Source organism: Dipteris shenzhenensis, chromosome 28, assembly GCF_047967505.1.
Source record: "Dipteris shenzhenensis isolate YYH24624 ecotype China chromosome 28, Dip_SZ_1.0, whole genome shotgun sequence".
NCBI lineage: Eukaryota > Viridiplantae > Streptophyta > Polypodiopsida > Gleicheniales > Dipteridaceae > Dipteris > Dipteris shenzhenensis.
In genome coordinates this window covers 8,666,355-8,692,805 of record NC_141623.1, presented here as the reverse complement: position 1 = coordinate 8,692,805, position 26,451 = coordinate 8,666,355, and the positions used below count along the sequence as shown (strand labels likewise).

General features: G+C 45.9%; 1 protein-coding gene across 1 annotated transcript in view; it reads right to left on the bottom strand.

Moving 5' to 3' along the window:
* The window catches only part of LOC147883139 (uncharacterized), a 121,075-nt gene that overhangs the window by 46,322 nt on the left and 48,302 nt on the right, over positions 1-26,451 (bottom strand). Inside the window, 2 exon segments of the mRNA XM_087400052.1 lie at positions 467-1,010; positions 18,509-18,642. Of these exon segments, the coding sequence (XP_087256178.1) occupies positions 467-1,010; positions 18,509-18,642 (678 nt within the window).

Below are 26,451 nucleotides of genomic sequence, written 5' to 3'. Positions count from 1 at the left end.
CTCAGTGGCCTTTTGCAGTCCTGTTTTCTATTCAACAAATGTGATTCCTATGTTGAGGGAATGTCACCAGTGAAGCAATCATCAAAAAATTTGATGTCATGTATACACATAAGAGAGGAGTAAAAGTATATCCCTATCCTTGAAAGTCCAGTTTTGGCGAGGGGATCAAATGGGCAAAAAAGCAAGATATATGATGTATGTTTTTGTGTTCTGGGATGCCATGAAAATTATTCATTCTTTATATGCTGACAAAAAATTAGTATTCCATCTTCTTTGAAGAATGGTATTCAGTCTGAACTCTGTACCCATAGAATGTATGCAGTTGAGTATTCGGGTTTAGGTGACCAGAGTAAGAAAGTAGACATAAAACCAAACCTAGCAAGCAACACATGAAAGAAACATATATTGTGGACACTAAATATGTGATTCCAAGTGCATACATTTCTGTAACAGTTAAGTGCATTACCTGTTTCGATTTCATGAGTGGACTATTGTAGAGAAGAAAATATGTCAAGACTACTCCAGAGGTTGTGTATAGCCAGAACTCCTCCTGGCTACTGATACTTGCAATAGAAGCACTCAAATATAATCCCTCCGAATGATTCTTCTCCATAATATCCAACGTTTGAGATTTAGATCTGAATCCAAATAGGTTTCCAAAAAGACTGGATATTGCTTCAGTCAATGGCCATGCTAGCAAAGGGCTGTTTGGAGCAAGTTCATTTCGTGATTTTTCTGCAAAGGAAAGGAGTGAATGTGCAGTTTGAAGGAAAGGCAGTAGAGAGGTAGATGATGATGATAAAATTTCTGCATATATATTCTCACTTTCTCTCCAAAGGAGAAGCAATATAAATACAAGGGTTGCATCCAGCTCGAGGAACCTGCGGTCCTCAGAGACCTTCACTGTCAATGCAGCAAGAATGGCATCGAAAATACTATTCTGGAAAAAATAGCTTGCAATTGCATTTGTGTTTATATTATCAGTTGCTGTCAATACAGTAAAGTATAACCTGCAAAACCGTACAGAGGCGACGTAGAATAAGAAAAATCGTCAAACTTCTATCTAAGCATCAACAGAAAAGTCTACATCTTTATTATGCTTTCACAAACAAAATGAAGTACATCCATACTTATAAATTGAATGGTTTACATCATCAGCATACACTTTGGCAAAAGGAGTATAACCAGAAATAATGGACCCTGTATTCCGCTTTTGTGAATAACAGAGCAATACTACTTTGCTTCTTGGTGCCTCAAAATATCACCCTAGATCCAACGTTGAAGCAACATTGAGAAGTCAACATGCCTTCATCCAGAGATCTAGCTCACTATCAGTGTACTCTGACAATTTCAAAAAATTCATTCTCTTGTATGCAGTTCCATGAGTCACTGTTCCCTTAATATATCTAAGAAACCTCTTAATATAACTTGTATCCATGAGACAGTGTTCCCTTGTCATATATTGGGAAACCACATTGACTAGAAAACCTACATCCAGTCTAGTTGTGGTCAAATATGGGCTACCCACTAGCTGCATGTATAAGATACCATCTACTCCAAGATTCTCCTCATTCCTCACTAATGTTCTCCTGGATTCATTGGAGTAGTATTTGACATGCAACCCTCCCAATCTAAATCTTTTAATAATTTTGTTTGCATACTTTGTTTGGGATATAAATATTCTATTTTTGTCTCTTCAGACTTCAACAATACATATAGCCAAGTTTCACGTCGAAAATTTGTTTGGGTCATCTTTGGCCTTTTTCATCAGATCCTCATTGTTTCCAGTGATGACTATATCCTCAAGGTACAACAGAATGAGAACTATATTGCATTTGTCATCATTCTTTGTATATAGATTATAATCATTTGACATTTTATTGAATCTTATTTTGAAAATGTTCATCTATCCTTGAGAACCAAGCTCAATTCAATCCATTTGAGGATTTCTTCAGCTTATGGGCCAACTTTTCCTTCTTCAATCACAAATTCCTGAGGCTGATCCATATAGACTTCCTCTTTTTTATCACCCTTTTGTTTTTTCAAAGAAAGGAACCTTCTATTAATGCTTGAAAGACTTCATACAAAACAGCAGCCCCGAAGGTGCTGAGTATGGAAAAAACCAGGAAGAGGCTGAAAGAAAAAACCGGCTTGTTCCAAAGAAACCCAGCTCACTGCCCAGGGGATCTCTGGTATAGGGGCTAACAGCCAGATGGGGGGACTATACAACCAGCGAATCCCTCGCGGAGTGAAAATGTAGAAAACTCATGCAAGCCAAGCCTTGCATAAATGAGTAGTAGGTTGATGACGACGTGCAAGTTGCGGCTTTTGAGTAGCTGCATGCTCTTTTTGTCTTCTGAAGCTCCTTGAGCGGTGAATAAAGGAGCTTTTTGCTAGAGGCAAGGCCGGTTGGGAGTGCTTGGTTGTTGAGCCATGGAGAAGCTCATTTGAAGAGGTCGCTGCAGTGCCTCTCGATAATCGCTCTAGAGCCTGGAGTCCCACACTCCTAGGTGGAGCGTAGAGTGTAGATGATATCTTGCCAAATGGCGACCAGGGTAGCCGAGGGTGGAACCAGATGCTCACCCATCATGAGACTGCAGCAAGCCACCCAAATGTTCCACGCAGTGATATTGGCTACCACCTCCCAAACACTGTCCTCCGGAGGAGAAGGGGGAGTTGGGCTATCCGGAGGGACTGCCTCATGGAGCGCTATCCTCTGAATGCTCTGACCCTGTATCCGGTAGGCTAGGGAGATCTCATCAATCTGGTACGTGTGTCCTCCCTCAGCCGACCAGGCCACCATCCCCCAGGTGTAGTCCCTCCGAAGACTCTACATACGGGTCATGATCCTGAGGGCTCCCATCCAGATCCTCGTGTCACCACAATGTAAATATCCTAAGTCAAAGTACAACTGACCATTTATTTGATCATAATTAAAGAGTTTTATATGTGTTAATTACGGTCAAAGAGTTATTTTTAATGGTCAAAGGATTGACTACGGTCAAAGATACTTGACTCCAGTCAAGTAAACCTGACTGCGGTCAGAGAGTGTTGACTTCGGTCAACAAGACTTGGCATGCGCCAAGAGGGTTAACCCCGGTTAACCAAGATGTGCCAACTTCGGTTGGAGAGATTTGGCTATAATTAAGACGCCTTGACCCTTAGTCAAAGCTCTTTAATTATAATCAAGAGTGTTGACTCCGGTCAACCAGAGAAAATATATATATTTATTTGTATATATATTTGTTTAGATGTGCACATGTGTTCAGTGGGGACGCCCACCGTGACTAGGATTAGTCCACAGTGTGTTATTTGCATGCAAAGCGCTAACAATTAATGGGTACCATGGTGGTGCGCTTTAATTAATTGTTGCAGGTACTAGCAAAGATTATTTTTCCTAAGCGAAATGGGAGCCTGACAAGCATCCAGGAGGCGGTTCGAGTGACCGAGAGCCTTGAAGACTCCAGAATGGCCCTCTAGTGGCTTGTAATAGGATTTAGTCTAGATTTCAGACAAGTGGCATGTTGCCAATTTGAATGGGGCTTGAAGCTCTTGTAAAAGAAGGAATTCTTTTCACGTTTTAGATATAGAAATTTACGAGACAGCTCTATGCTGAAGGTCTGTAACAGTTTTTCTGCTATGAATAAAGACCTTCGGGGGGGTCCAGCCCGACAATTTGTCCTGGGCCCTAGTGTATGTTGAGTGAGAGGGAGTGAGGGAGAGCTTTGGAGAATGTAATACCGTCGTTTGACGTGAAGCGATAGCTGTTTTTTTTTTTTTCACTCTCAGTCTGGTTTTATTGGTATCAGAGCTTGGCTCGCCTCCTTTTTGAAGGGGGTGACGATCTAAAGCTAGAAGGCTCACAAGCGATCGACGAAAGCACAAGCCAGTGACGATCCAAGTCATCAAGAAAGCGTGTCGCATCTGAAGTGTAGACTGCGTACACTTTTCTGTTTGTGGTATCCACGTTGAGGTGGGAACAGGCGTAAAACTCCAGGAGCTCCCTTGAGGTTGGCTATGCTTTTGATAGGGACTAAGAATTTGCCGCCAACATTGCTCTGAGCGTCCGGTAGCATGGAGCCTGTGCGTAGGGAAGTTCTCTGTCGACAACTATCGAGGCTTTCTTATGTATGCGGGCACAGAGGAAAGGAAGAGTCTGGTTTAATTTCATCGTTAGATGAAGCAAGGGCTGAAGGTTAGCGCAGAAAAGTAAAGTGCGTGATGCTTCGGGTGGGACAGCGACGCCTTTACGTACCGGCTAACTGATTCGCTTGCTGACGGAAGATCATCGCCTCTCCAAAGACACTAAAACCGCGACGCTCGACGACGATCAGCCCACGACCAAGGTTTGGGCAGGTGCTGACGTGGCGCAGGACACTTGGCGCTGACGTGGCGCAGGACACGTGGCAGACCGCGCAAATTGCTGACGTGGCGCTTAGCCAGGTGGTAGATGATGTGGCATCCAGCTCAGAGCTGACGTGGCACACTGACACGTGCCAGCCAGGCTGGCAGACCTGTGGTTAGTGTGACCTTGTTCAAGCTAACTGCAGTTAGCTGACCCTGGTTAGGGATTTGGTCAGAGGACAGCCTAACCAGACTGGACTGGTGCAGTTAACCAGTTTGCTTCAGTTAGTGGCCAAGTTACAGTCATCTAACCAGACCAGAACAGGACTGATCTGGTTAATGTAACCAGTAGTTACCCATCTGGTCACTGTTCACCAAAAAAAAAAAAAAAAAAGAGTTACACAGAGAGTTTTTGCCATTAATATTCACCTATCTGGTAATCATTTTACTGTCAGAGAATCAGCAGAAAACAGAGAAAATCAGAGTTTTGCTGAAATAAAAGAGATGCATGCCTTTGTGCACAGAGAAGGGGAAACAGATGCCTTTTGAAGCCATCTGCAGCAGTCAGAAAAGGGGAATATATATATTGTTGATGCTTTGGCAATTGTGTGGGTATATGCCTTGAACTGACATCCAGTACTGGCATAGATTGTAAATGCAAAACACCTCTTGTTGAGGTACCTTTTCTGTTGGAAAAGCAAAGGTAAGTGTGCATCAGTTACCCGCACTGTGTGAGAAATCTGCAGATCTCAGAATATGGATCAATCACCTATCCAGTGGGATTCACAAGATAGGGATGTACATCCAGGACAGAGAAATGTGCCGCAAACTCAACAAGAATTTGAACAGATGGTATGCACTCGTATACAAGAGCTGGAAAATCTAAAAAGGGATCCCAGGGCTCAGCATTTGTTTCCACCAGAAGCTATGCCTAATCCAGTATATGACGTGCCAATGCCGGAGGCACATTCTCGTGTACAGCCTGAGAGAGAGAGATCTCATAGATCTCATAGGAGACGGTCCCATAGAAAAAAGAGATCGAGGCATCATCACCGATCTCCTAGTCCATCACTGTCTACCTCGAGTTCGACTTCTGTGTCTTCTTCTTCCATATCAGATAAACCATCCAGGAAAAGAAGGAAACACGAGAAGTCTGGGAAGAGAAAGTCTTCCAAAGCGACCAGGGAATTTAAAGAGGGAGGAAAATCTGTCAAGTTTATGACCTACAATGGACAGTATGGTCATACAGACAAAGCATTGTAGTTTATCAGACAGTTTGATGCTGCATTCGGTACAGAGAAATTTTCAGAATCCTCCAAGTTAAGAATGGTCAGTCTACACTTAACAGCAACGGCTAGTGCATGGTGGAGTGCACTGACCACAAATGGGTCAGCCCCAAGAAAGTGGAAGGGCTTCAAGAAAGCCTTCTACCAGTAGTTCATGCCTAAACAGTTTAGAGACCATGTTCTTCAAGATTGGGACAGCTTGCACATGGATGCAGGAGATACAGTGGATGGGTACAACCAAAAGTTTTGGGATGCTTATTTGCAGGTTGCACCGTTCAAAAAGATCTCCAAAGGCACCCAGATGAGGAAGTACAGAGCAGGTCTCACTCCAAGAATTCAGGCAGTAGTGAATGCTTTGGGGGCAAAGAATATTCAAGATCTTATGCATTCAGCCTCAGTAGCGAGTCTTGTGCCGCTACAAGATCCATCTACAGTGCCATCCTTGCATGCAGGACGTGCTGATAAAAAGAAAACTGATTTTCTAAAATCAGAAAAGAAAGAGTCCCCTAAGGCTGAAAAGAAAGGGTTTCAGCCTCAGAAGCCGAGGGGTACTCAGTTCTCAAAGACTTATAAGGGCAAATCTCTATTCACCCCTGAACAGATAGCGGAATTCCGTAGAGATGGGAAATGCTTCAGGTGCGGTAAAGAGGGGCATGTGGCTGCCCAGTGCCCAGAAAAGCCTTCAACATCGAAGGGAAAAGAGGCAGAGAAGCCACGAGGACCGCAAAAGCCAATGGCAGGGGGAATTCCTGATATACTGGGTCATGCTTTGAACCCAGAAGAACGAGAATTGCTGCTATCATGGGGCAAAGTTAGAGACCAGCAAGCGCTAATTTTATTTGATCCAAGGGCTACTGATAATTTCATATCAGAGGATCTAGCCGTGAGGCTGGGAATAAAGACGGAAGAGTTAGGCAGAGCTTTGGATGCCGATCAAATGTTTTGTGGGAATCCTGTGCCAGTTACTCCCTTGATAGGGAAGCTCCGTCTTCATGTTCAAAGTTATGTGGATCAGGAAGACTTCTTCATTTCTCCACTGAAACATTATGATGTAGTTTTGGGGATGCCTTGGTTTCACCGCAAGGCAGTGAAGTTGACTCTTCCTGAAAGAGTGCTGGAATTTGTGCATAGGGGGAAACATCAGCGTCTAATTGCCAGGAATAAAGGGGACACTATCCCCATTGTATCTGATGTTTCATGCAGTAAAGCAATAAAGTCTGCAATTTCTGCGTACATGGTTTTTGTAAAAGAAAAAGAGAATGATATGCATGCTGAAATGAATGATGCAGACAAAAATAAGTTCCAGTTTCTTGTAAACTTTAAAGATTGCTTTTCTGATGTTTTGCCAAGGGAGTTACCCCCAGAAAGACCAGAAGATCATCAGATAGAGTTAATGCCTGGTAGTGAACCACCAAACAAACCCCCTTATAGAGTCAGTGCGACTCAGAGAGAGGAGATTATGGCTCAGGTACAGGACTTGCTGTCCAAAGGGTTGATTCAGCCCAGTTCGTCTCCTTTTTGTTCCCCTGTACTGCTAGTACAGAAGAAAGATGGTTCATTCCGTATGTGCGTTGATTATCGCGCACTAAACAAAATGACCATCAAGAATAGATTCCCTATTCCGCGTATTGATGATGTCCTGGATCAGTTAAATGGAGCTTCAGTTTTCAGCAGGATAGACTTAAAGAGTGGCTACCACCAAGTGAGGATACAACCTCAGGATGTGCACAAGACAGCATTCCGCACTACATTCGGGTTGTATGAATACTTAGTGATGCCTTTTGGGTTGACAAATGCTCCAGCCACATTCAATAGAATGATGGATCGCATCTTCCGGAAGTACAGGCATTTTACCGGTACTTTCTTTGATGATATCTTAGTTTTTTCTAAGACAGAGGAAGAGCACAGAGAACATCTTGCTATAGTGTTTCAAGAGCTGAGAAATCATCAGCTCTATGCAAACAGCAAGAAAAGTGAATTCTTCCTGGAAGAAATCCACTACCAGGGGCATATAATATCCAAGAATGGGATACAAATGGATCCAGCGAAGATCCGTGCCATTCAGGAATGGCCAGAGCTGAAAACTGTGCATGAAGTTCGAAGCTTTTTAGGCTTGTGTTCTTACTACAGAAGGTTTATCAGACATTTTGCTGATATCGCAGCTCCATTACATGACTCACTAAGAAAAATGCAGCCTTCACATGGGGATTATCACAGAAGAAAGCATTCAATACACTCAAGGAAAAGTTGACTACAGAGCCTATCCTGGTAGTTCCGGATCTGTATCAGTCTTTTGATGTGGATTGTGATGCTTGTGGAGAATGTGTTGGGGCTGCATTGCATCAGAATGGTCATGTAGTAGCCTATGAAAGCAGACGACTTCGGGATGCGGAAAGATATTTAGGAATCTATGAGAAAGAGTTATTGGCTGTAATTCATGCCATCCATACATGGAAACATTATCTTTTGGGTGCAGATTTTACTGTCAAAACAGATCACCAAAGTCTGAAATACTTTTTGACTCAGACCAAGCTTTCAGAGAAGCATATGAAATGGGCAAACATGCTGTCAATGTATCATTTTCAGATTGTCCATACTCCAGGAATTCGGAACAGAGTGGCAGATGCCTTGTCCCGAAGACCCCAGGTCAATAATGTAACTATTGCTTATCATCAGGACCTGGAAGGCATGAGGGAACAATATGCTCATGACTCTGATTTTGGTGAAATTTTACAGCAGCTGCAAGAAGGCCAATCCACCAGTCACTATTCCCTGAAAGATGGGTATTTAATGAAAGATGATTGTCTATGCATCACCCAGGAGATGAGGAAAAAGATTTTGGGGGAATGCCATGCACCTCCCTATGCTGGACATAGAGGAATTACAGCAACAACTCTAGCCCTGGAGAGATATTTCTCTTGGCCAGGAATGCGGAAAGATATACATCAGTTTGTTACAGAATGCCTTACGTGTCAGAAAGTGAAGTATGATAGACGGAAGGCACCTGGCATACTTATGCCTCTTCCCGTGCCTCAGGCACCATGGGAAAGTATTACAATGGACTTTATTTTTGATTTGCCGAGATCAAAGTCAGGGAATGATGGGATCTGGACTATCATAGACAGATTCAGCAAGCAAGCTCATTTCCTTCCGGTTCGCAAAACCATAAAGGCAGATCATATGGCTAAGCTGTTCATGGCACAAATCTTTAAACATCATGGTATGCCTAAGTCCATTGTTAGTGATCGAGATCCCAGAATGACCAGTCTATTCTGGAGAGCTTTATTTGATAACATGGGGACGAATCTGAATTTTTCTTCTTCTTTCCATCCCCAGACAGATGGTCAAAGTGAAGTAGCAAATTCTACCATTTTGGATATGCTGAAATGCTACGTGGGTGACCAAAGTTCAGACTGGGAAAAGTACCTACCATTAGTAGAGTTTGCTTACAATAATACAGTACATAGCTCTACAGGGAAAGCCCCTTTTGAAGTCATATATGGGAAGGTGATTTTGCCACCTATATTGAGGACTAAAGATGAAATATTTGCAGCTGATCAGTTTGTAAGAGACCTCTAGACAGCTTACAGCCAAGTCCGGACAGCAATTGAAAGGTCTCAAGAGAAACATAAAAGGGCTGCAGATAAACATAGGAGACAGCTAGATCTCAAGGAAGGGGACTGGATACTTTTGAGGTTTGAAAAAGCTAGGCTCCGCAAGTTTAAAGGCAAACAGAAAGTGTATGCAAAGTTATCTCCCAGATATTATGGCCCTTTTAGGGTTACAGAAAGAATAAATGAGGTTGCATACAGATTAGCATTGCCAGAGCATTGGAGGATTCACAATGCATTCCATGCGAGTCTTCTAAAGAAATTTCAGGGACCAGAGCCTACAAAGCCAGTATCAGAAGATCCACGAGAAGTGGATGAGCTGGAGGAAGTCCTTCAGCCAGAGCAAATTGTGTACCATATTGTACGTAAAGGCCCTCAGGGTAAGGAATTTTACAGGTATCTTGTAAAATTCAAGAATTATACGGCATTAGATGCCAAGTGGATGGATGAAGACATGTTATCCGATCATCCACAGCTTTTGGATGTTTACAAGGAAGCTTTTCAGTTGAGGTCAACTGAATAGAAGCCGAGGGGATGTCACCACAATGTAAATATCCTAAGTCAAAGTACAATTGACCATTTATTTGATCATAATTAAAGAGTTTTATATGTGTTAATTACGGTCAAAGAGTTATTTTTAATGGTCAAAGGATTGACTACGGTCAAAGATACTTGACTCCAGTCAAGTAAACCTGACTGCGGTCAGAGAGTGTTGACTTCGGTCAACAAGACTTGGCATGCGCCAAGAGGGTTAACCCCGGTTAACCAAGATGTGCCAACTTCGGTTGGAGAGATTTGGCTATAATTAAGACGCCTTGACCCTTAGTCAAAGCTCTTTAATTATAATCAAGAGTGTTGACTCCGGTCAACCAGAGAAAATATATATATTTATTTGTATATATATTTGTTTAGATGTGCACATGTGTTCAGTGGGGACGCCCACCGTGACTAGGATTAGTCCACAGTGTGTTATTTGCATGCAAAGCGCTAACAATTAATGGGTACCATGGTGGTGCGCTTTAATTAATTGTTGCAGGTACTAGCAAAGATTATTTTTCCTAAGCGAAATGGGAGCCTGACAAGCATCCAGGAGGCGGTTCGAGTGACCGAGAGCCTTGAAGACTCCAGAATGGCCCTCTAGTGGCTTGTAATAGGATTTAGTCTAGATTTCAGACAAGTGGCATGTTGCCAATTTGAATGGGGCTTGAAGCTCTTGTAAAAGAAGGAATTCTTTTCACGTTTTAGATATAGAAATTTACGAGACAGCTCTATGCTGAAGGTCTGTAACAGTTTTTCTGCTATGAATAAAGACCTTCGGGGGGGTCCAGCCCGACAATTTGTCCTGGGCCCTAGTGTATGTTGAGTGAGAGGGAGTGAGGGAGAGCTTTGGAGAATGTAATACCGTCGTTTGACGTGAAGCGATAGCTGTTTTTTTTTTTTTCACTCTCAGTCTGGTTTTACCTCGCTACTCTACGACAGCTCCAAAGGCAGTGAGGGATCGTCCCCAGGAAACCAGCAGAGCAACAATAGCATTGCCCCTCCACTCGCATCTGCTCCAACCACAGTCCGATGGGCAAGCCTCCATGGGCGGCCAGCTAGAAGAAGTAGGATATCTTCCTCAGCTGCAAACTGGACCATAACCGCGTCCAAAACCTGGAATGGACATCCCGGGGCACTCTCTGGGTCACCCAATGCCGCTCCCTCGAGGGGGTCCACCTCAAAGAGTCCATATGAAGCCTCCTGCCAATACGTGTGGTGTAGGAAAAGAAGGACACCTTGTCCATCTGCTCGGCAAGGCCGCCCCTGGAGGGCCAGAACCACTCTCCGGGATCCCACTGGACCTCCCTCAAGGGTCTACCCTCCCACAGCCAGAGGCGCCATCTGGGGGCATCCTACTCTGAGATACTAGGAGGGTCAATGTGCCACTCCTTCCCCAAACGTCCCACCACTCTGATCATCTGCCAGTGAATCCCGTCAAGACTCCCATCCATCTCAGGGTCTCTCTCAGTGAGCGGATGAAGTAGGCCTCTAGGTCCTATACGGAAGAAATCGGGATGCGTGCTGCCTCACTACATCATCATCCTCAAGGGGACACCAGTCCGAGAAAATTGCCCCAACCAAATGCTGTCCCTCCAAACACGAAGTCCCTCCCACCAAGACTCAGGGATGGCTAGGTCAATCTCTCTCATCCGCTACCCTGCCCCTCGCAAATGCACTACGGCGCCAAGCCTCGCTCTGCCTCCATGGGTAATCTTCTCCATCTGCCAAAAGACCTGGTCAGACCACTGTCCCACTGTGCCCAACCAATGTGAGTTCGCTGCTCGAGCATACGCCCCTCCTAATCTTGGATCTTTGGATGCCACATAAGGAGTTGCCCCTCAAACTCCTCTCTACATCTAAATGAAGCACAAATGAGACCCCCTGCTAGCCTCTGCTAGATTCTGTGAAGGCTCCTCATCAAGGGGGAACCCTTCCCTATAAAAGAGGCCTTTGAGAAGATCCATCTGTGTGAAGGCTGCCACAATCCTTCGGTGTGTGGGGTGTTCCTGAGAAGCCCTTGCTGTAAGAGAAGCCCTTGCTGTAGGGTGAGGCCGTGAACAACCAACTTGCCCAGAAGGGCTCTGCTCTGCATCTTCGGATCAATGATACCCAAGCCTCCCAGTGCCTGCGGCATGATCGCCAAGCGACCCAGGATCTAGTATTCCGTGTGCCGTCGGAACTTGCCCAAAGGAAGTTCCCAACCAACTGTCGGAGCTGCCCAATGTATCCTTTGTGAAAGCACTAGTATGAGGCGATATACCAAACCGTGGCAAGAAGGACCTGGTTTGCCACTAAGGCATGACCTGCTAGGGAGAGCTTGGCCGAGCTCCAGTAGAGAAGCTTGTGCCAAACATTCTCAAGGACTGGGGCGATCTGCTGCTCTACAGTAATGTCAATACCAACCTGGCAACTGAGGTATCTCACTGTCTCGCCCCACGGTATCCATCTAAAGCCAAAGTCACTCCCCCACTCACAAATCTCCTGTGTCTCCTCATAGCCCGTGAAGAAACCTATGGACTTTGTCAAGTTGATCCGCACACTCGAGGCCTCCCAAGTAAATAGCCAGGGCTCCTCCGACTCTCTCCAAGCTCGCTGTGGTGCCCTCAACATACAAGGCTATGTCATATGCAAACTTCGAGTCAAGCAGTTCCTCCTCCTGTTTGATTGGGAGCCTCAACCCTATGAGGCCCGCCACCTGTGATCTCAAGTAGTAACCCAAAGCCTCCTCCACGAGCAAGAGGAGGAAGGGAGCAAGTGGACAGCCCTGTCGTACCGAGTGAGAGAGAGGAAAGGCCTCGCCTGTGTGTCCTCCGATAAGCATCTGGCTAGAGCTCCCTGCATAAAGCGCAAAAACTGCTCTAACCCATATGTCTAGGAAACCCAATCTCCGCATAGCACCCTCCAAGAAAGACCACTCCACCCTTTCGTAGGCCTTCTCAAAATCCAAGAGAAGGACTGCTAGCGGCTGTGACTCCTCCCTGCCCCAATCCACTGCCTCCCAGAACGTGAATATGTTGTCTAGGATGCTGCGCTCCTGGACGAACCTTGTCTATGTGTCGTGGATGATGTCAGTAAGATGGGGTTGTAACTGAAATCTCAAGACCTTGGCGAGGATCTTGTATGCAGTGTCAAGCAGTGTGATTGGTCTCCACTGTCAGATGTTTGACCTATCTCCCCCTTTCGGGATCAAACAAATCCACCCCCTGCTCACGGACTGAGGGAGGGAGCCTGTGTCAAAAATCTCCTAGCATGCTAGTCAGAAAGGGGTGGAGATAATCTCCCAGAAGTTCTGGAAGAAGGCCGGAGTCAAGCCATCCTCACGAGGACACTTCTGGGTCAGGAGAGCCTTGAGAGTTTCCCAAAGCTTCTCATTCGTGAAAGGCTCCTCTAGTCTGCTGCATAAATCATGCGAGACTACTGACGGAATGTGATCCCAAACTACCCTTCGGGCCACAATACCAGCTGGAGTCATGCTCTCTGTCTGAAAAAGCTGGTGTAAAAACCTGTGGTCAAGTCTAATATCTCCTGCGGGCCAATGTGCATGATGCCCTGCAGATCTCGGAGATGCTGCAGCTGTGTGCCTCCCGATCGGGGCCCAATGGTTTGAAAAAATTCATGTCCCCCTACTGTACCCACCTGGGCGCGAGAAGATAGGAGAACTCAGCCCATCAAATCTCTATGTCCTGAAGCTCAAGGCGAGTGCTCTCGAGCCTGTCTTTAAGCCACTGAGAGCTTGGGTCCTGCTCCTGGAGCCGCTCTATGGAGGCGAGGTCCCTCCTCAAAGCCCGCTCGCGCTCCTGACGAGTCCTCCTTCGCTTAAGGATGTGAGCCTGTAACTCCTCACTTCTCCTCAGGGTCGCATTGGCCACCCATGAAGCCCAGCCCTTGCTCGGTATCATCTCTGGGTGCTCCCAAATCTCCGCCATGGCCTGCTGGATCTCCTCATCCTACAGGAGGTCCTTTGGGATGCGGACCCCCTTCTGGGGGAGACCTCGGCGGGGCTGCTCTAAGTGAAGTACTACAGGAGAGTGTTCTAACATCGTGGTACCTCCCAAATTCCCAATAGAACCGCCGTTGTGCAGTGCCCAATCCCCAACGTAGAAACGGTCTAGTCTCTCAAGCAGTCCATTGTGTCTCCTCTGTCCGAAAGAGAAGAGGCGGCTGCCCGGCATCCTGCTGAAATCTAGCTCTCGCCACAGGTCTCTACCGTTGATCATGAAAATGAACTGCTCCCAGGTGCTACGTTCTACTGCTGGCATCTCAGAGAAGGTAGCACTACCCTGCTTGTCTTCCCCAAACTCCAAGTTGTTGAAGTCCCATCCAACAATCCAGGAGTCTACATCTGGAAGACACTCTGACAGCCTCCTCCAAAAGACTGGGTAGTGCTGTCTACACGCTGGGCCATACACATTCAGGATCCCAATCTTGGACTCTCCCGCCCTAACTCCCATCCAAACTGCCCGTCTGCTCGCCTTGATCGTAGACCTCTAGAGCCAAAGTCTATGAGACCGAGATACAGACCCCTCCGCTCCGTCCTACTGTAGGGGACCACTCCTCCGGGCTCTCCCTAGGAGAAGGTGGTGTCACTATCTGATGTCTGTTGCTGAGAACATATGCTCTTGAATCAAAAGGATTTCCACTGTCCGCCCTGCAACTTCTGTCGGAGTATCAGGTACTGCAGTTGACTACAAGCACGGTCGTTGAGCCCGTGCACATTCCAACTCACTATGGTCCAGCTCATGAGGACGAGGGTGCACAGAACAAGGCTCTCCTGTGAGTGGGTGCTTGTTCTAGAAAGTCTGCCTTATGTGACTTTGCCGGGGGTTTGGAGGGCGAATAGTCCGTGTCTGTGTGATGACATACTAGGGTGGATACCGGCTCGATGCCAATCTTCCGTGCCCACTTTATCATGAAGGAGACTTCCATCCCGAACAGCTTCGCACACTTCTAGAGGGGCTAGAAGTATGCATGCTCCACCTTTGCCTCAAGCGACAATCTGATAACCCCTACTGCCAAACCACACGTCGACTCCTCTCTCGTGAAGCTCAATTGAAAATTCACGTCCGCACCATGGGCGTACCAAAGGTCCAGTCCCCGTGCTCCCATCCACTTGTCCATCATGCGTGAAATTTGATCCCCCATAATAGCATCAAACACCTCTGGTGTCCACTTCTCCACCCCTATGGAGGAAAACTGGAAACACCAAACAGGGTGTGTCTGATAGCCCACTGCACGAATCAAACCCCCCTTCCATGGCTACAAGATCATAAGTGTTACCTCCAACGATAAAGGGTAACAATCCAGGATCTCCAGATAATTCCAAGATCTCAACCTCTAGAAGTCCCGCGGTAAGGGACGCCTGCGGGCTGGAGGTTGGGAGCTACTGACCGGGAGGACGAGAGCCCTCTCCCTTTGGCTCCCTCCCCGAATGGGCATGATGTTGCGATGAGGGAGCAGAAGGGGACGCCATCTTACCCTTGCCTGCTAGCAGGGGTGTCGAAGTAGGGGAGGGGAGGGAGGCTGAGGAACCTGCTACGGAGGTGGGGAGGGGGAAGGCGGGGGAGGGAGGAGGTGGGGGGGGCAGAGAGAAGGGGGCGGGTTGTGAGAGTGATCATAGCAGGAGGGGTGCAAGGGGGAGGAGGGGGCGGGGGGAACCCGAGGGGGGGAGTGGAGATGGGGAGGGATTTGGAGGGGGAGGGAGGGGAATAGGGGTGACCACAAGCCCCCCTTGTTGATCAGGCTCGCGGGGACTCTAGATCCGCTCCTCCTCAGCCGCTGCCTAGCTAACGTTCATCATTGCCTCATTAGGAACTCTTGGGGCTCACTATTGATGCAAGGGTGAATGGGGTCGCTGAAACTCGATCATGGGAGGATCATCTGGCTGGTGGCCTCTCCCGCTGGGGGAGGTGGATCTCCACGTAAGGGCTCCTACTGTTGCTGTTACTCCTCCTCAGGTGCCTCGCGGATAACCCTGTCTCTCTTTTTGTGTCTGGCCCTCTGCCTGCAGCACTTGCGAGCCTGTTTGCTTAGTTTCTTTTTCTTCTTAACCTAGGTCCAGTCCCCTTCTGAGGGGATCACCCAGGGGGTCTGAGACTCTTGTTGCTCCTATCTGAGGGAGTGTTGGACTATGGTCTCTTGACTTTGCCTGCTGTGCGGGGGTGGGGGGGGGGAGGCCCTCGGCCATGGCCACAGGGGCAATCTCTGGCTAGGTGACCTATCCGTCTGCACCGAAGACACTAGCCTAGTAACCCAGAAATCTCCACTCGCTGGCGAAGTGTGCCCCCTTCAAGGGTCTCTAGGAGGATCAACTCTAGGAGGAACTCTAAGCTCTCAACCACCAGTCTGATCCTGGGGACCCCGTCATCTGCTACAACTGAGGCGGTTGACTCTAGTAGAGACTCGAGCATGGTGCCAAATGCCCGACCAATGGAGGGGAGGATGGCTCGATACTCCTTTGGGAGCCCTGGGAAGCAGAGCGTAATGGGAAAACGAGGAACATGAAGTGTCGTGTCCATGTCCTCCACTGTAAAGCCATGGTACCAAGGAAAGAGGTATACTAGATGTGGGCCAAGGAGGATGGGTCTCTGCTCCACGAGTGTCGAGGCAGTGTCGGGGGAGCTCAACTGGATGAGGAATACGCCTCTTCCATAGATGGTGACCTCTTGGATGTGGTCACCCTCTAATGTTAAGCTTGCCTCGATCCACTCTCGCACCTGTCTCCGTGTAGGCGTGAGGCCCACAATTATGCCCACGAGCGCCTTGTCCTGGAGGGACTGAACTACCTGCTATACCTGTTGCTTGTCAGCTGGGGAAAGAAGAATCTTAACGGTTGTGGGATTCGAGGGTGCTGCCATAGAGCCCCTCTGGCCACACCAAGGGTCACCACCAAGGTTTTTCTTTCGCCTTAACAAGCACAAATGCTCCCACTGCTACAGGGAGGAAGAGGAGAAAAAAGGGGGGGGTGAGGAAGAAGGACGTCCGAGGGGGAGGCGGAGGCGAGGCGAAGAAGCGGAGGAGAGAGGTGGAGAGGGAAGAAGGGAAGGTAAAAGGAAAGAATGGGAAGGAGAGAAAGAGGGAGGAGAGAAGAAGAGAGGAGGGAGTGAAGGAGCGGAGAGGAGGTGGGGGAAGAGAGCTTGCGGAGGAGGAAAGAGGGGCGGCGAAGAGGGTGGAAGAGGCGGAGGGAATGGATGACGGGGGGAGGCGAGATGGCAGAGAGGATAGATGGCGGGGAGGAGGAAGGGTGGAGTGCAGGAGCAGCGCGGGAGGGGCTGCGGGGCGGAAGGGGCGCGGCGGAGGAGCAGCAGGCCAGCGGGGTAGCCAGGCCGCAGGTCCGAACCATTTAGAAATGAAATCTTAACAATCATCTGAAAGGCCAGACATAATGAATGGCAACGGGTCAATCAATTTGATAATGTTGTTTGGCTTCAAATGCAAAGGTCCCAGCATTATCTATGCATTCCTTGGCCTATGCAGGTTTTGTATGGTGCTAAATCTAGCTTTGTATGACGCTATCAGACTCTTTCATGGCTTCTTGCCACTTGGCAATCCTATTTGGCCTTTTTGTAGTTTTTAGGCTTAAATATATCTTTAATGGTCGTGATTAATTCACAACTTACACTAAGCCCATCAGAATCCCTTTCTACCCTAGTCAATCTCTAAGTCCTTCCAGTTGTGGAGGATTCATCTATAATCATCCTTCCTTAACAGTATCCATCTAGGTAAAATATCTAAATTGGCTTCTTCACCAGATTCAAATGAAGCACATCTGACTAGGCTTCTTCAGTAACAATAGGTTCATCTCCCTTTTCCAGTAACTCATTTATTGGAAAGAATGGCATGTCTTCATAAAAAACCACATACCTACTTTGATTATCTTTCTTGCTTCAAGATTCCAAGTCATGTAAGCTTTATGATCATCAATATGGCCAACAAATATACCTTTAATTGATTGATCATTTAGGTTTTTCTATTGACATTTATAAAGCAGAAATAAGCCATGCACACAAATACCCTTAAATGGTCTATTATAGGATTTTTATCACTAAAAGCCTCTCCTTTTTTAACAAAAAAATCCTGGTACTTCTGATATGGAAGTATGTATGTGTTTTACTGCTTCAGCCTACGGGCAGATAGATATTATTTACCCTAAAAATGCCCCTAGCTTTCTCACAGTATTTTCAACCATGGTAACAAACCCCTTGAAGTATTAAGGGTCTCAATTTTCGATTTCAAGAAGTACATCAATGTCTTCCTTGAGTAATCATCAATGAATGTTAAAAAGTATATCTTCCCACCTATGGATCTAACATTGATTGAACCCCATATGTTAAAATGTATCAATTGAAGGATATCTTTCATCATTGAAGCCTGTAAAAGGCCAAATCTCTAATTCTGATACTTCGAACCCAAAATGCAAACAAGCAAGTAATCATACTCCATTGCATACTTGTCTGCCTTGAAATCTAATTGGAAGAAAAGTGTACAGCTACGTTAATTGGAGTACTTAACCATATTGATACTAATAATGTGCTTTGTCATAAGGTAATAAACGTCACGCTCAGGAGGCTACCAATATCATCAAATTCTCATTGCTGCTGAGATAGGGAAGCAGATATTAATCTATGAATGTATCACTGTCAAATGTCGCCCAATTTTGAAATCTAGCTTCTCATTTTTTGATATTTTGAAAATTCAATGTATGAGCGAAAGAAATTCATTCCTGCTCACCTCAGACATAAAGATTTCACTAGAATAGGAACATCATCCCGCTTCAATAACTCTGCAACTCTATCAATAAGTTGCATGAAATAAGGGTCCGCGTTTTCTACTGATCCTGCAATTAAAGTGAGTATTGTGAAACCCTGTAGAACACGCCAAAACAAGATTTAGTTGGATGTTGTTATAGAAAGCTGTCTTCCTACACAAAAATTTAAGTCTGAAAGGAAACATGTACGGTGATAAAACCAATTTGAAACTATCACAAAACATGTATTTTGCTTGATTGGTAAATACATCTCTATAAGGTTGTTCTAACTTGTCTTGGGTTTTTTAAATGCAACACCTTGGGAAGCTACGATAAGGCCCTTTTAAAACCTTTATAGGACATGGCAGAGTCACATGATAGATCCACCTAGGGCTTGTCCCTTATGCGATTATAGGCCCCATTGCTCATATATATACAAGTAGTGCAGTCTCAATCTCATGACATTGACCCACATGCTTGATAACCAAATACTCCCTCTTGCATAGCAAGGACTAGCTACTATACATCCCCGCCAATGTTGATGGTGCTCAACAATTGGTGTAAACGATTGTATAAAATATGCTTTGACGCATATACCGATATTCACACAAGACATCTATTATGCAAAGGTCTTCGTATGGAGTTTATAGAACTCTAAAGATAAAATCCAAACTCAGCCATGCCAAATGCTAGCAGTAAAGGAAAAGGCTAAAGAAAATATTCTTCATCCAAGATATAGGCACATAGCTCAAGAGCAAAGTCACCAAAAACGTTTTTAGAAATGGGTTTCGAGATTTCAAATAGAAACATTTAGAAAATCTCAAAACGGTTTCACCTAGAAACATGCCATAATTAATATATGTATATAGAATATATAAATATATATAATCTGTAACACTAAAGCCTAATACACATGTGAGGACTCTAACTGCATGCCAAAACCCCTAATTTTGACCTTAAAACCCTAATTTTCTGGCAGAAACATTTCTAAATGTTTCAGATGCCCAAAACATACTTTGTGGTGACTATGTTGAGAAGTTTATAGACCAAAGTACTTCTATGTCAACAATTTTTTTTTTCCGAGAAAACAGTGCTGATTATATTACTTCGAAAACAAGATACAAGAGGTCAGTTTTGCAACTGACGGGGCTGCGTTCACAAATCGGACGCAGCCCAAAAAGGAAACAGAAAGCTCTCTCTCACGGAGGGATCAGGCGAGTGTGAGTGAATAGCCACAGAGGTGGTGAATAGCGCCACTGAAGGCCCTGAGAAGTATGCGCGAAGAAGAGGCCCTGCGTATCCCAATCACGGAGGAATCGTCTCCGCTTCTCCCGGCCAGCCCGGGAATCTCCCTGTATCTGGTCCCACTGGCCTCTGAGTGTGTGTATAATCTCACTCCAGATGTCGGTCATGACCTGGGCAGTCGAAAGAGAGGTGCCACCGAGTATTTGCGCGCAGCGCGAGGTCCAAATGTGCCATCTAGCGATGCTGCTAATAATATCCCAAACTGGCTGCCTCTCCTGAATGTCAACAATACTCAAGTCAACAAGCACTCTTTCCATGAATGTTGTGCAATCAAAGGGTTTGTGTGTCACTTTTGCTTTGTCATTGTACATATAATCATGGGATCTTCCACATGATCATCCTTCCTATATGTGTTGTCATGCGTAACGTCTAGGATAGCCACCAATGCCAAGAATAAACCTCATCTTTGTAAATTCACTCAAGTAAAGGTTGAGAGTGTGCATGCACACGTAGGCACATGTGCATGCACACACTAAGGATTTAATTATCTCTAAAGGGTGGGGTTGATCCATCTTTAGCCCTTTATGCATATCCATGTGCATGCTTCCATGGACATTGATGTATGTCTTAATCTCTTTGTGTTCATTTTGTGTATACCTAATGTTTCTTTATATTGCTTTATGTTTCCATGTGATATTGTTCCCAATTAGTTTGATGTTTACTTACATATGCTCGAATCATATCCTCAATGATCTGATTGACCCTTTCAGTTTAACCATCACTCTGTGGATGATCCGCGGGATAGGGATCATGGAGTTCCACCTCAAACTACCAAGCAAGAGCATTGTATGCCAATTCTTTCACAATCACATATTCAGGCATCTTCTCTTCCAACGTTATGTTAGTTTTATTATACATGTGTCATAAAAAACCAATCTTAAAGGAATGTTTCCATACCACTAATTTAAAAACAAATTAAGAATAGATGTAAGGAGTTATCCTCTCTATATGATGTTCCTTATTCTCCTTACAGACCTGCAAATGATACTTTTCGGAGACCTTGGCGAGCATTTCAGCATGGCATATATGGAGATGCATATGTATGGAGGCTCTTGATGGCTCCAAGGTCTACCCTTCTCACACAATTGCCAGTATTTTAACAGACACTATACACACTCTAATGGCCACTTGGTTGAGCATGTAGGGGTCTTCCCAAGAGGAATATTTTCCTCAAAGGAGTGGTTTGGCTCTCCTTTTTTATTAGAGTCCACCATAGGTCATTTTCCACCTCAACCTTGGTGCTTACTAGCTCTTCTTGATGAGCAAGTTATTGCCCACTCATGGTGTTTTCTTTTTTATGATATGCATGATGTACATCTGCCATGAGCATTGCTCTTGGGGTTTTTTTCATACTTAATAGAAGTCTTTTCATTGAAAATCATGAGCTTGGTGAACAAAGGCCTGCTGTTAGGAATATTTATATTTCCTAAGGCAGTGGCACTTTTTCCTTTTATTAAAATTTTTTTATCCCTAACCTTAGTGTGAAGTTGAGTTTGTGGGTGACTTAGTCACCACACATCTTTTAACCCTAGTTAGGGTTATTTCTAAGCTTTCATCTCTATGTCTACCCTAGCGTTGTAGTTCATTTTGTGTTGCCGCAATTTCATTCTAGCTTGCTTCAGCTCCATTCTCTCGCATTCTCTTGCTTCCATTTCCAACATTTGGTATCAGAGCAGGTTTCCACACCTCTCCTCGCACCTCCCACACCCTCTAGCTTCAATTTCGTCGTCACGAAAAACTTCACTTTTGTCATGAAGAACTTGGCCAAAATAGCCTGTTTTTGCTGGCAACCACCTCCTACAGGGTTTCTTGCCTGGGCGCCTCTTCTGAGAGGTTCTAGTAGCTGTTCTAGACTTCGACGACCAGTTCTTGGAGGCTTTCTTATTGATTTCGACCAGCCACCGCATCCTACTGCAAGTCCAACGCTGGGAGCTTCTTTTTGAGCAATTTGAGAGCTTCTTCTAGGCTGGGCGTCCTCATTTTGGTCCCATTTTTGACAAAATGGCCAGCTGAAACTGTTTTTGGTGGAATTTGTTGCTGATTTTCAAACACAGCAATCATTCCTAGGCTGGGCGCCTATTGTGTGAGGGCTGGACACACGATTTGAGGTGTTTTTCCCTACTATTTTGCTGTTTTGAAGCTTTTCTACCAGTCACGAGACCATTTTGGAGCTTCTAGAAACTTCTCCTTGCTTTTTTGAACCTGTCTCAGGAAAAATTGTGCAAGGACAGCTCATATTTTGCACATCCAAAAGTGCTTTCACTCCATGCAGTTGGGGACGTGCTATTTTTTTCAAAACAGAGATAAAAAACAGGGGACAGGGCCCAAGGAAACAGCATAGTGGCCCCACAACCTGAGAAGAACCACAAACATCACTAGTCCCAACGAAAACCGGAACGTCAGAGGCCCCAATAGGAGTAGGGTCTGGGATGTGAAATACACCATTGCGTAAGTTCTTGGCTCTCTAACTCCATCTAGGAATTTTGAGATCAAAATACCGTTGTGTGAGTTCCTGGCTCTCTAACTCTATCTAGGGTTAGTCTTTCGCGCGTATATACTACTAGACTCTCTATTGTTTTCTCTAATAAGTCCTTGGCCCTAGGGTAAAGCAACCTGTGTAGGTACAAGTGAGCCTGAAGGTGTAATGGGAGTGATGCTTGAGAAAAACTTACTCGAATGTATATTATTTATGTGGTGGTAGGTTTAGGAAAATCTCTCTCTCTCTCTCTCTCTCTCTCTCTCTCTCTCTCTTTTCTCGATGTGGAGCTCAAGAAGGTGTCATGAGTAGATGTTGTGAGCAGACTTGCTTGCAACCTATCTCGACACTTAAGAGACAATTTTAGCTTGCCCATCATCATGCACTTTGGATATGTAAGAGAGACATCGGCATTGGAATATGTGATGCAATGACTCATGCCCACTTGTAGTCATAAACAATTGAAGGTGGAAAGTTTTCAAAGTGAATCTTTTCTTAATTCTAGCTTGGGGGCTTGTCCCAGCACTTCATATATTTATGCCATATAAAGGGAGGCATGTTCCCTCATCTTGATGGTTTACATTCACCAAGGACGGTGAATGATTTAGTGCTGGGGAAAACTGTTGTAGGCCTTGGGTAGAATGGAGTAGGAGAGGCGTAAATGGGGATAAGTATAGGAGGAGTTATCCCACATATGATGGGTTGTGAAGAGACCTTGGGGAAGTGGCCATACTTGTATTTGAAGGGGGACCACTCATCACATGTATACGAGACACTTGCCTCCACAGATGTAGACAAGATTGGAAAGAGGAACGTCTTCATTTTTTACTGGGATGACACCAACCATATGTCAGCTATAGCGGTGGTCACATGCTCGTTCACCCTACCTTGGACATCCAAGGTTCTGTTGCTTGCATCACCACTTGTTTGCGATGAAGCTTTGTCGAGCCTTCAAATTCAATGCCATAGTTCAGCCACGCAATCGATCAAACATCTCCTTCATTTGCGCTTCTTCCCAGTTCTACACTGGCATTCATACTTTCCTATGCATCACAATCAGCCTCCATCTTTTGCTCACAGAGTATGCTTAAAAGATTCTCTCACTTCTGCGATCTCACTCAACACAAGTGGTGCTAGATAATGAACCATGAAAGTAAATTGCACAAGAGATAGAGGAAGAATAGAACTCAACGTATGTTGTCTGCTGCTCATAGTTATCCAACGCGGGTGGGAAAGGGAAGAACTATGAGGAAGGAAAGAGAGGAGCAGAGAGAAGTGGAAGGGACTGAGAAAATCCAAGTAACATCACACACGAGAGAGAGAGAGAGAGAGAGAGAGAGAGAGAGAGAGAGAGAGAGAGAGAAAGAAAGAAAGAAAGTGTATTACTGTCCACTAAAGGCCAAAATGGGCCCATGGGACATCAAGAACTCTGCATACAAGATAGCACAAAATCAACGTGCCACAAAGAAGAGGCATCGTCGAATATCATCTAAGTGCTACGCAATACAATGCAAGTGAAAGTACATAATGTCAAATCTGAGCCTAAATACAATGTAAACTAGATGCAAGAAAACCGCCCCTGGGTGCAAAATGGGGGGATGAGTACAATATGCCAATGCAAAGATACAAGTCCAGGTGTCACGGAGTTTGAGAACCAAAATAATACTAGAAATCCTGACCATCGACTCTGCCTCCTGCTATGGAGTACAAATTTGAGCAAAGGTTAGGTGAGCGGCTGGTGGGGCGAGACCTCCATGAGTAAGTCTCCTCCGAAAAGCTGTCATCATCCTGGATCGTCTGGAGATGAAGTGGCGAGTACGTCCCCTATGTAACAAGATCCTCCGGCGTCTACAAACCATCTCATATGTACATCCACAGGGTGGAGGCATGTGTCCTGTGTGAGCTCTAACCTCCTCATGCTCCTCCTGGTCTCTGTCCTCTGGTATAGTGTGTGCCTGAGCTCTATCAGGCTGGGCTCTATCACGCTCCGGTCTGTGTTGATGGTCTATGAGGTAGTCTCATCGAAGCATAGTGGCCTCCCTGACATAAAGAGCTAGGCAATGCTGATCCTCGTAGTCCATCACTCGTGAGAGAGGTCCAAAGCCATCCGTGAAGAGACAGTGGAATCTACCTCTGAGCTCATAATATAGCGGGCATCTGCAAATGAAGTGCTCCTCTGACTCCACCTCTCCCATGGTGCAACAAGGGCAGATCCTGGTCTCTCGGCCTGGTCGCCGTCCATCCTCCATGCGTCGCATCCTACCAGCCTCTATCTCAAGCTGATGCGAAGAGACTCTAAGCTGGCCAAGGGCAATCCTCAGTGAGTGGGACATGTGGATACCTGTATAGCCTGGTGGAATGACAAACCCATCCTCCGAGATCCGAAGGAAGTGGTCATATGTGGCCATCTTCGTCGGAAGCTGCGTGGGATAAATCCAAGTGCGATACGTATGAAGCTGCAGCAAGTCTGCTCTCGTGACCTGGCTAAGCTCGTGGCGAGTCAACTCGAGGTGAGGGGCATCCATGCTGTATCGGAAGGGAGGCAGTCTATCCATGTCTAGTCCAAGAGATGTGAGCCACCTAGTGAGTCTGAAGTACCAGCAGTATCGGGCCCCAGATCGTGCCAACTCCATAGAAGATGCAAGTGCTAACCATGGCAACCGAGCTCTGCCTGCTGCTGAGTCTCCAAACTCCCTAACCCTGTGCAAATATATGACCGACTGAAACGCTGCATCCAATGCAAGGGGAGTAGCTCCAAACTCTGCTAGCATGATCTCGTGCGGAACTGTAGCCTTGGCCCTAATGAGCCGAGAGAACATGATGATATGTAACCTCTCTACTCGTCTCCAATCTGCAGCGCCGAGGTCTCCTGCCCAGAAAGGAGCTGCATACATCGCAACTGGTCTCACCAATGTATCAAAAAGCAAGGATTTCGTATCGAGATGCTGAAAGTGGGACTGAAAACACTGACGCTCAAGATGAGCCAACGAAGCATACCCTTTACTAATCCTATCTCGTGTTGCATATGTCATGGTGAAGACCGGTCCCCTGAAAACTGCCCCCAAATAAGTGTACTCTCTAACAAGCTCAATGGGCTGTCCGTCATAAGTGAAGCAAAACTCATCCGTGCTGTAAATACGATCAGAGGTGTTGAAAACCATAACCTTGGTCTTGCCAAGGTTTACGGTCAACCCCCTGTCCTGGCAAAACCTGTGGAGTGCCTCAATATGTGCCTGGAGGCCCTGAGCAGTAGAGGAAATGAGAACCACATCGTTCGCATACAGGAGGATAGGAATGGAGGATCCTGAGAGAGTAGAGCCCACACCGTCTGTCATCTGTACAAACATCTCTAGCTCATCAATATATAATCCAAAGAGAGTAGGAGAGAGCGGGCAACCCTGCTTCACCCCAATCGTGCTGCATACCTCCTCTGAGAGCCCCTCACGTGTCCGAACCCAACCAGTGACCCTCTCATACAAAGCCATGATAGCCCACTGTATCTCTCCACTGAAGCCCATCTGACGAATCCTCTGAAACAATCTAAATCGTGGAACTGTGTCAAATGCCTTCCTGAAGTCCACGAAGCAACAATAAAGCCGTTGCCTTCGTGACTTCGCCTCCTCTACCAGTGCCCTGAGTGTGAGGATGTGGTCAAGTGTCGAATGATCCTTGCGAAATCCAGCCTGCCCTCTGGCTCTAAGTCCTGTCGTCTCGGCATGGTCATTTATACGGCTTTCCAAAACTGATGCATAGATCTTGGCCATAACGTGGCCAATCATGATGGTCCTGTAATTCGACGGCTCCATAGGGTCCCCCGACTTGTGGATAGGTACTATGGTATTGCCTAACCAGGGCTATGGTAGGCCTGTACAAACAGACTCATTGAAGAGACGGGAAAGAACAAAATCTAAGGCATCAATCCCATGGATTACATACTCCGCTTGCAATCCATCATGATCCTTAGCTCTCCCGTTCTTCAATCGGTGGATTGCTGCACAGACACTCTCTGGTGTGAAGAGACTAGATGAAGCTGGCCTAGGGGTATGGGATAAATCGATGGCTGGCTGATCTGGAACATCGTATAGAGCTGAAGTATATGCAGACCAGACACGTGGATCTGTGAGGGGGGTCTGAGACTTCAAGCGG